General features: G+C 47.2%; 1 protein-coding gene across 6 annotated transcripts in view; it reads right to left on the bottom strand.

Moving 5' to 3' along the window:
- Window positions 1–10,323, bottom strand: part of VWA5B1 (von Willebrand factor A domain containing 5B1) — a 69,947-nt gene that overhangs the window by 7,282 nt on the left and 52,342 nt on the right. For 3 of the 6 annotated variants that reach the window (XM_081201397.1, XM_081201400.1, XM_081201399.1), the window contains 6 exons: window positions 8,405–8,601; window positions 6,515–6,743; window positions 5,150–5,470; window positions 4,015–4,152; window positions 3,174–3,287; window positions 1,074–1,151 (listed from right to left, as the gene is read on the bottom strand). In XM_081201397.1, coding sequence (XP_081057523.1) covers window positions 1,074–1,151; window positions 3,174–3,287; window positions 4,015–4,152; window positions 5,150–5,470; window positions 6,515–6,743; window positions 8,405–8,601 — 1,077 coding nt within the window. The remainder of the gene's footprint in view (window positions 1–1,073; window positions 1,152–3,173; window positions 3,288–4,014; window positions 4,153–5,149; window positions 5,471–6,514; window positions 6,744–8,404; window positions 8,602–10,323) is intronic. The other 3 variants (XM_081201402.1, XM_081201401.1, XM_081201398.1) reach the window with 3 other exon arrangements.

Here is a 10,323-nt window from a genome sequence, read left to right on the forward strand (position 1 = left end):
AACTCTCCCCAAGCTGCACCCCTCTCTAGTCCTGCTTTTCACCTTTCTTGAGGGTTGGTACAATGGCAGAATGTCTTCCTGAACTCTAATAATGCCTCTGGCTTGTCTGGGCAGAGGACAGAAAGAGAGAGGTAAATTTGTGTACAACCCAACCCACTGTAAAGACATGAAGTGGAATTTGCATTCATTGCTCCACCCACTTCTGCCTCACTGGCATGTGGCCCTCAGAAGGTTGCCCAGAAGGCAATGTGGCCCTCGGTCTGGAAAAGGTTTCCTAACCCTGAGGTTGCCATGACCCTGGTCCTTCTCATGCCCCTTCTCTGGGGAATGAGGTCGGGGATTGCACTGGATTGCACAAATGCACACTGTGTCCTAAGGTAGATGGATGAATGATATGACCCAGTCTAAGGACTTGTCCACACTTCCGCTTGCCCTGCTACTTCCCCCCGAGAAAACCCACTCTTTATGGCTGAAGCGGAGCAAAGGTCAATTGGATTTCCCCCGCAAATTGCTGTTTGTTCCGATTCAGCAGTAAAGAGTGTGTTTTCCCTGGGAGAAAGCAGCAGGCAAATGCAAAACTGCTGCCTGGAAAGCACGGGGCAAGTGGCAAAACTCTTTGACCTGTGCTTTCTAGGAACTGGACGAGTGGAAGGCTGGATGAGTCCTAAGGCAGCTTTTGATGTTCCTACTTAAATCAGTGCTTTATAGCTCAGTTGGTAGAGCTTGAGACTCTTAATCTCAAGGTCATGGGTTCGAATCTCACACTGAGCGAAAGATTCTTGCATTGCAGGGGATTGGACTAGGTGCCCCTTATGGTTCCTTTCCATTTTACAGTTCAATGATTCTTAGGACTGGAATCTTTCTTTCTCCTGAGGAGAAGAACCACAGTTAATTTGTGGAGCATCTGTTTTACATGCACAAGGTGCCAGGTTCGACCTCCAGCATCGCGAGCTGCGGCTGAGACCGTCCCCTGCCTGAAACCCTGGAGAGCTGCTGCCAGTCAGTGTAGACAACACTGAGCTAGAAGATCCCATGGTCTGACTTGGTGCAAGGTTCTCTAAGACGTTCCTTACCATCTGGGAAAGTGATGCGATCCCATCCCGAGGAGGACGGTGTACTGCACGGAGACAGGCTGTTCTCTTCTGCATCTGCTTGTGGGGGGGGGGAGAGACAAGAACCAGTGACCACCTGGGTTAGCCTCTTTTGCAGCATGGCAGGTGTGAGGGAACTGCCATCGAAAGGGGGGAGGGGGCACAAGAATACAGGGAGCCTCCACTCTCAGAAGCAGCTCTTGGTCAGGCAGTGGAAAGAGCCCCGCCTCAAGTGAAGCAGAGGGGGGAAGGAGGGAGGCTACTGAGAGCCCAAGAGATGCCACTTCCATAGCCCAGTTTTCAAAGAGGGATGGAACATAAGGAGGGGAAGTGGAGATTTGGGGTGTCTAAGTTCTTATGCTGGCGGGGGGGGGGGGGGAGAGAACCGAAAGAGGCCACTCCCGGAATCTGCAAGTGACTGAGGCAGACATGAACTTTGGATTTCCGCACTGTACATACAAGATAAAGGTAAAGGGACCCCTGACCATTAGGTTCAGTCGTGGCCGACTCTGGGGTTGCGGCACTCATCTCGCTTTATTGGCCAAGGGAGCTGGCGTTTGTCCGCAGACAGTTTCCAGGTCATGTGGCCAGCATGACTAAGCCACTTCTGGAGAACCAGAGCAGCGCACAGAAACGCTGTTTATCTTCCCGCCGGAGCGGTACCTATTTATCTACTTGCACTTTGACGTGATTTTGAACTGCTAGGTTGGCAGGAACAGGGACTGAACAACGGGAGCTCACCCTGTCGCGGGGATTCAAACTGCCGACCTTCTGATTGGCAAGTCCTAGGCTCTGTGGTTTAACCCACAGCGCCACCTGCGTCCCTTGCACTGTACATAGTTTGCACTAAAATAAAACCTGTAAAAGACAGGTTGGAGTCCTGGCTGTTTACTCGCAAGCAACCACCTGCAAACCTGACAGCAGGGATTGGGTTGCTCAGTGCAGGGGCATCTGTGAGGCTCTGCCAGGGCCCTAGAGTCCTCCTTTCTCCTTCCCAAACCCTAGCTGGTGCCTTCCCAGCTTTCAGGAAGAGATGGGAGGGCTCCAGGACCCTTCCAGAGCCTCGCACCTACTTCGCAAAGCCAGGTGCTTCCTTACCTGCCTTTGGGAAGGTAGTGTGAGGACTGGGGGGGGGGGTTGTGCACCCAAGTTTGGGCTTGCACAGGGAGGGTGCAATGGTACCCAAGTCCACCGCTCCTCAGTGCAATTACAATTTTAGGCGAACCGTCTGCTCATTGCATGCTGATAAGGGGTGTCAGCAGGGCTGGTGGCAGGTATAGGCATTGCATGGCCCATAACCCTAAGAGGGGGAGGGCAACATCCAGTCCCTGGAACTGATCCTGGAAGGAAACCCTCAAGAAACTGGGGTACGGTTCTAATTTCGCCAGCTGTCAGAATAAAAACAGACCCTTTAAATCCTGGGGAGAATTCAGATGTTTTTTTTTTTAAAATAAATAAATAAATAAATAAATCTATGCCTTTTAAAAAAGAAACCTACTTTAGTTAAAAACAAACAAACCCAGAAGTTTATCTTTTAACTATTGCAAATAAAGATATTCCAAAGGACCTTTAAATTTTGTTCGTATATGCCACAACCATAGCCAGAATGGTGTTTGCCCAGAAGTGTAAAAAGATGCTATACCAACTAAGGAAGAGTGGGTGATTAAACTGATGGATTATGCCAAAATGGCAAAACTGATGGATGTAATAAGAAACCAAGAGGGATGTTTTATTAAAAAATGGGTGAAATTTGTAGAATATCTGAAATGTTCTTGCATGCAAATAAGTTCATTAGTAGCATTAACTTAAATCAAGCAGTTAAAAATATTACGAAGGTAAAAGGAAGAATAGCTTAAAAATGGAGTAAAGTGGAATATGCAGTGTTAAAAATCTAAAGTAGAAAAGGAACCACAAAAAGGGGGGGGGTCAACTATGGAATTGTATTCATAATTTGTGTCTGCAAATTTCTGTGTCTTGGTCATATTGTGAAAACTGAAAAATCAAATTTATTTTAGGGGGGGGAGAAAATATGACCCACGGGAATGCTGTTATCTTACTCATGCCATGCATGCAATTGGTCACCTGCTGAATCTTGACCACAGGTTGACTGGATGCGTCCCAGCCCAGAGGAGAGCGTTCTGTGCCGCCTGTTCTCAGAACCAGAATTCCGTTGGCTGCCTGGTTTCAGGGCTGGACCTTGGAACAAATCAGATGGAATTATTATAGAGTGAGAACTGGCAATTTTGAGGGTTTGGGAGGGGGGGTGGACATGTCTTCTAACCCAATGAAAATGAAACATGCCCCCCGCCCCACGCAAAATGGAGTTATTTGCAACAATTTCTCCACCCACGTTTGCCTACTGTTGGCATGGGGACCCTGGAAAGCTTCTCAGAAGGGAATGCAGATATAACAACAACAACAACAACAACAACAACAACAACAACAACAACAACAACAATTTATTTATACCCCGCCCATCTGGCTGGGTTTCCCCAGCCACTCTGGGCAGCTCCCAACCGAATATTAAAAACAGGGTACAGCATTAAACTTTAAAAACTTCCCTAAACAGGGCTGCCTTCAGATGTCTTTTAAAAGATAAGTAGCATGGGTGTAGCTGGGTGGGTGGGTAGGCAGGGAGTGGCAGCTGCCCCCCCCCCCATCAATAAAAATACATAGCTAACTGAGGTCACCCCCAACAAAAGACCTGCCCTCCCAACGAAAGACTTGCCCCCCCCCCAAGAAATTCCTGACTACACCCATGGCAGGCAGCATGAGATGGCTCCAAGGCCTGATTCTGAACAAGACAGCCTCCTCCATTTCTGGTCCATGGGAGCATATGACATAACCCTTGTACTGGTCAGTCTTCCAGGTGACACCAGGCGCTGTTGCCCACAATCCTTGTGCTCTGGCTAGGCTCCTCTACCTGCATTGGGATATTCCACAACGATCGGCAAGTAGCTATTGTTGCTCAGGTCTGCGGGCAGAAAGGCTGTGTATTTGCTGATCACATTGCAGGCCTTGCTGGTGTGCACGGCATTCACCTGGTACCGCCGGCCGGACCCTGTTGGACATAAAGTGCCGGGTAGAGATAGTCAATCCTTCCCCCCCCCCCCCCCGAGATAGAGAAGTTTGCTTCCTACAGATCCAATCTGACTGCACAGTAAGAAAGACGTCCATACGAACCTACCTGGACCTTGAGATTATCATCTGAGGTCCTCCTTCATGTGCCTCCTCCATGAGAGGTCCGGAGGGTGGCAACATGAGAAAGGGCCTTTTCTGCAGTGGCTCCCCATTTGTGGAATGCTCTCCCTAGGGAGGCTCACCTGGCGCCTTCATTATACACCTTTAGGCGCCAGGCAAAAACGTTCCTCTTCAAACAGGCCTTGGGCTAATTAACATCCTATACTCCTTTTACATGTGTTTGTGGAGCGGGTGGGGAGAGGGGGTTACTGATTTGTGGGGGGTTTTTTAAGCATGTATTTTGTGCTTTTATATTGTATTTTGGGATGCGGGTGGTGCCGTGGGTTAAACCACAGAGCCTAGGGCTTGCCGATCAGATAGTCGGCGGTTCGAATCCCCGCGATGGGGTGAGCTCCCGTTGCTCAGTCCCAGCTCCTACTAACCTAGCAGTTCGAAAGCACAAAAGTGCAAGTAGATAAATAGCTACCACTCCGGCGGGAAGGTAAATGGCGTTTCCATGCACTGCTCTGGTTCGCCAGAAGTGGCTTAGTCATGCTGGCCACATGACCTGGAAGCTGTATGCCGGCTCCCTCAGCCAATAAAGTGAGATGAGTGCCGCAACCCCAGAGTCGTCCGCGACTGGACCTAATGGTCAGAGGTCCCTTTACCTTTACTATATTGTATTTTATGTTGTGAGCCACCCTGAGATCTGCAGATGAAGGGCAGTATATAAATTTTAATAATGATGATGATGTCTGGACAGGGCCCCAAATTATATTTACAGCATGTCAAAACATGGTTTGGCTTATTGGGGTAACTCCATCTTCCACCCGCCAGCAAAGAGTAGCACTTTCATTGCAGCTATCAATGCAAGTTACCGTGCTCAATTTCACATTCCCTCTCTGCGAGCTGCTCAAAGTCCCGGACGATGGACTTGGCAGCCAGGTGGTGGAAGGTCTCGCTCCAGAGATCATCTTCGTCGTTCCTCTTGCCCTCCCGACCTCGGAAAAGCGGGGCGATGTCAAACAGCACCTCCCACTGGACCACTTCATTGTTCCGCAGCCCTTTCACCACCGCCTTGCAGGTGGATCTTGGAGAGTGCCGCCAGCTGCCGCCAGCTGAGCCAATCTCTGGGTCGTGGGATTCCCAATCCGACGAAGTCTCCGTTTCAAAGAGGAAGGATGGGTGCTGGGCAACATCTGCTGGGAGAGGCATGCAAGCAATTATGTGATACCTGCGGGACTTGCAACAAAATGTCTTGCTCAGGTTTCTACTCAGCCAGCCATGCCCTTCTTCCAAGCTGCTCCATTCCTTCCCCCCTCCCTTTTGGTTGGCACTGTGGTCTAAACCACAGAGCCTAGAGCTTGCCGATCAGGTCGAAGGTTCAAATCCCTGCGATGGGGTGAGCTCCCATTGCTTGGTCCCTGCTCCTACCAACCTAGCAGTTCGAAAGCACATCAAAGTGCAAGTAGATAAATAGGTACCGCTCCAGCAGGGGAGGTAAACGGCGTTTCCGTGCGCTGCTCTGGTTCGCCAGAAGCGGCTTAGTCATGCTGGCCACATGACCCGGAAGCTGTACGCCGGCTCCCTTGGCAAGTAAAGTGAGATGAGCGCTGCAACCCCAGAGTTGTCCGTGACTGGAATTAATGGTCAGGGGTCCCTTTACCTTTATTCCATGTCTATTAAGCATGCTCAGTCCCCACTGGGCTGGAGAGGGGTTGGTGCCCTCTTTGTGGTGCTGATAACTCCAAGGTTGCAGGTTCGATCCCTGTATGGGACAGCTGCATATTCCTGCAGTGCAGGGGTTGGGCTAGATGATTTTCAGGGTCCCTTCCGATTCTATGATTCTCCCCCTAAATCTTTTTGTACTTCTGCAATCTTCTGGATTCCCCCACACTATTTCCAATGCTTCCCTCTTGCTCCTCAGTGGTGCTGTTTCGGCTACAATCCTGTTAGCACTCACCAGCTGAGTTTGCTATTAGAGGGAGTGATATATGAAGCTACTTGAAAAGCCAGATCATTAGTCTGTCTAACTCAATATTTTCAACTAGCAATGGGGCAAGGAGAGCAGCAAATAATGCTGATATATTTCACATCTGGCAACCGACACAAATTTCCATGGCCCTCTAGCAGCCACGGTGGCTCATTTGCCAGAAGTAATGTACTTAGTGTTAACTATGGAAGTGTATACTCAATTCTGACCAAACGAAGCCTCCTAGGGCCTGGTGATTTGGATGGCTTACCCAGATCCCCCGGGCTCCGGCTCTCTGAAAAAATGGACCCTGGGAGGGAGTCGGTCTCAAGTGGCCCAAAGTTCTTCCCAGTCTGTGCAAGGCTGATGTGCTGCTGTGGTGATTCTGGGTTGTGGCAGAAGGAGAGACGACTCTGCTGCAGCAGGGAGGGCCGCCTTGCTCCGACCCCCCGTATTCTTGGGGTAGATATTTGAGGGCTGGCAGCAAAAGCCTGAGAAGACTGAAAGGTCGGGAGAGGAGAGGTAGGATCCCGTGCATACTCCCACCCAAACACACTGTCTCACACTGCCCCAAAGACTTACTCCTTACAGCATAAGCTTTCATGCACACTTCATCGGATGCGCTTCAGTTAAGTACCCAGTGAAGCTAGTGGCTCTCCACAATGATTCCAACTGCGGTTAATCTTGGAGGTGCTACAAGGACTCTTGATGGTTTATGGAGCCAACAGACCGGCACCCTGACTCCTCTGAACGTCATGTCTCGAGTGATCTATGCTGCTCCACTTATTGGAAAGGTTTCGCTGACCTCTTGCAAGGTAGACAAAGCAAAATATACGAGCTTCAGCCAGCCAGCTGCTTTAATTACAGAGAGGAAGATTAGGTGTATGATACCAGGGCTCAGTTGCTTGGTAACCACAGCTGGAACCTCTGTGGCGTTCTGTGTGTTTTAAACAAGGCCCTTTCTTAGAAGGGGGTAGGGATTGGGGATTAATATATGTAGTACTGAGAGGGTCACACTCCATTTCTAGGTTCACTTTTTTTAATTCTTTTTTTTAAGGATAGCTGTGTTTTGGTTTGCATATTGTTTAGGAATGTGTGAGTTTGACAAGTGGATTTCAGTTGCTGGGAATCGCAGTTGGGGAGAGTGCTGTGTTGTTGCCCTCTCCTCCTGCTTGTGGTGCTTCCCATTGGGAGAATCTGCTTGGCTACTGTGAGAACAGGATCCTGGCCCATTGGCCTGATCTAGCAGACTCTTCTTACATTCAGAGATTTTCAAGGAGAATGTGATCTATCTTCTGATTGCTCCTGTTCTGCATTCAGGAGAAAGGTACCATGTTTTTCACTCTATAAGACGCACTTTTCCCCCTTCAAAAATTAAAGGGGAAATGTGTGTACGTCTTATGGAGCGAATGCAGGCTCCTTGGCTTCAGTGATAGCAATGCGAAGCCTCCGAAGCGCAGAGGGAGAGCTCCCCCCGCACTCCGGAGGCTTCGCGTTGCTTTTGCTGAAGCCGCCTGAAGCCCCCGGAGTGCAGCAGGAACTCCCGCTGCGCTCCGGGGGCTTCAGGCAGCTATCTGCAAGCCTTTGGAGCACAGCAGGAGTTCCCGCTGCGCTCCGAAGGCTTGCAGAAAGCCTCCTGAAGCCTGGAGAGCGAGAGGGGTCGGTGCACACCGATCCCTCTCGCTCTCCAGGCTTCACTTTGCTGGAGAGGCGCTGCACAGTTTTCCCTCTCTGCGCAGCGCCCCTTCAGCGAAGCGGGAGGAGAAATGGAAGGGTCTCCGTTTCTCCTACTGCTTCGCTGAAGGGGCGCTGTGCAGAGAGGGGGAGATTTCCCTCCTCCTATGGTCCGGTGCGTCCTATGGTCCAGTGGGTCCTATAGTGCGAAAAATACGGTATCGTCAGACTTCCTTAAGAACACCCCTCACATTCCCATCTACAGACATATTTCCCCATTAAAGATCTGTTCTCGACTTCCTCTTGGGAAAGAGTCTACCGTAGTGGGAGATAGCTTGAGCCACTTGCCCTGGTATGCTGAACTTTCGGAGATGCGGGAAATAAGCTTTCAACACACCCATTAGAAAACAACAAAAAGGCACGCGGATAAGCAGCTCCAGGGACACCCTTCCAATGTATATTTTACTCAAAGTGCAAGGAAGCTTACCTGAAACTCCACCTGCCACAATGGCGGTTCTGGGCTGAGTTGGGTGAGATCCTGCAGCTGGGCCTTCCGAAGCGGATTCTTAATGAGCGCAGAGCTGGGGTCGCTGGCCGTGGGAACCTTCCGGAATGGTTCGTGGTCAGCAATTTGATTGGTGCTGTACGCTCTACGCCGTGACGGAGCTGTTGTCGCGTCCACTCCTGGGAAGACAAAGCATTAGTAGGTTGTATGCAACTAAATCCGACTTAGACTAGGCCCAGTGAAATTAATGAACCTAAGTTAGTCATGCCCATTGTGGGGAAGAATGAAATTATCATTTTGGGGAAGGATTGCAACGATAAAAGTGAATGTGCTACCGAAAATGTTGTTCTTATTTCAATCAATCCCAATAATTAAAGGAGTGGCAATATTTAAAGAATGGCAAAGAACAATATCAAGATATATCTGGCAGGGCAAGAAGCCGAGAATTAAATTTAAGATATTAACTGATGTAAGAGAAAGAGGAGGTTTCGCCCTGCCAGATCTGAGATTATATTATGAAGCGTCATGTCTTTGCTGGATGAAAGAATGGATGAAGCTAGAAAATAATGAATTGTTGGATTTGGAAGGGTATGACAATAGATTCGGTTGGCACGCATATTTGTGGTATGATAAAAAGTGAGTACATAAAGGTTTTGAAAACCGCATATTCAGAGGATCTTTGATTGGAATTTGGAGTAGGTATAAAAATCTACTAGAGCCAAAGACTCCACACTGGTTATCACCATTAGAGGTTATGAGTGTTAAAAAGATCAATATGACGGGGAGATGGGTAACATATGAGAAATTAATAAATAAAGAAGGAAACAAATGGAAATTGAAACCATATGAGGAAGTAAAAGAATAAGTGAATGATTGGCTGCATTACTTTCAGTTGAATGAAATGTTCAAAAAGGAGCTATTAGAAAGAGGATATTCTGAAAAAGAATCTAGATTCCAACAGCAAATTTTGAATAACGAAGTGAAAATTTTATTTAAAATGTATAAATTACTGTTGGAATGGAATACGATTGATGAAGAGGTTAAATCAGTAATGATTACATGGGCTAAAGACTTTGGATATAATATTGAATTTGATGATTGGATTAAATTATGGAAGGATGGTTTAAAATTCACTGCATGTACTACGATCAAGGAAAATGTAATGAAGATGTTATATAGATGGTATATAACACCTGTAAAATTGGGTAAAATGTATAAAGTATGTAATAAATGTTGGAAGTGTCAGGAGACAGAAGGAACATTCTACCATATGTGGTGGGATTGCAAGAAGGTGAAAAGTTTCTGGGAGATGATTTATAATGAGTTAAAGAAAATGTTGAAATATACTTTTGTTAAAAAACCAGAAGCTTTTCTACTGGTAATATTAGGTAATGAAATTAGTAAAAAAGATGTGAAATTAGTTTTGTATGCAGTGACAGCAGCTAGAATTTTGTTGGCCAGAAATGGAAACAGGAAGAAATGCCCACGAGAGAAGAATGGAGAATGAAATTGATGGAATACGTAGAAATGGACAGACTAATGGGAAGAATTAGGAATCAAAGAGACCAGAGATTCAACGAGGACTGGAAGAAATTTACAGAGTATATAAAAAATGTTTGTGATGATCAATTAATAGTTGTTGGTTTTCAAGAAGCTCTGTGAAAAATACTGGTAGAAATATTGCTTAAAAAGATAAGATTTGACCAAGATTGTTAAAGTGCAATATAAAATTATGAAATGTGAGATGAAGAGATAATACGGAGAATTGTCAGACAAGGACAATTGTCTGAAGGAAGTCTAAAGGAATGACTAAGAAATGGATGTTTAATTTGGTATAAATTTATGTTGGAAAATTAATAAAAAATATATATTAAAAAAAAGTTAGTCATGCCCATTAACTT

The sequence above is a fragment of the Podarcis bocagei genome (genome assembly GCF_964188305.1).
Source record: "Podarcis bocagei genome assembly, chromosome: 7".
Taxonomy (NCBI): Eukaryota; Metazoa; Chordata; class Lepidosauria; order Squamata; family Lacertidae; genus Podarcis; species Podarcis bocagei.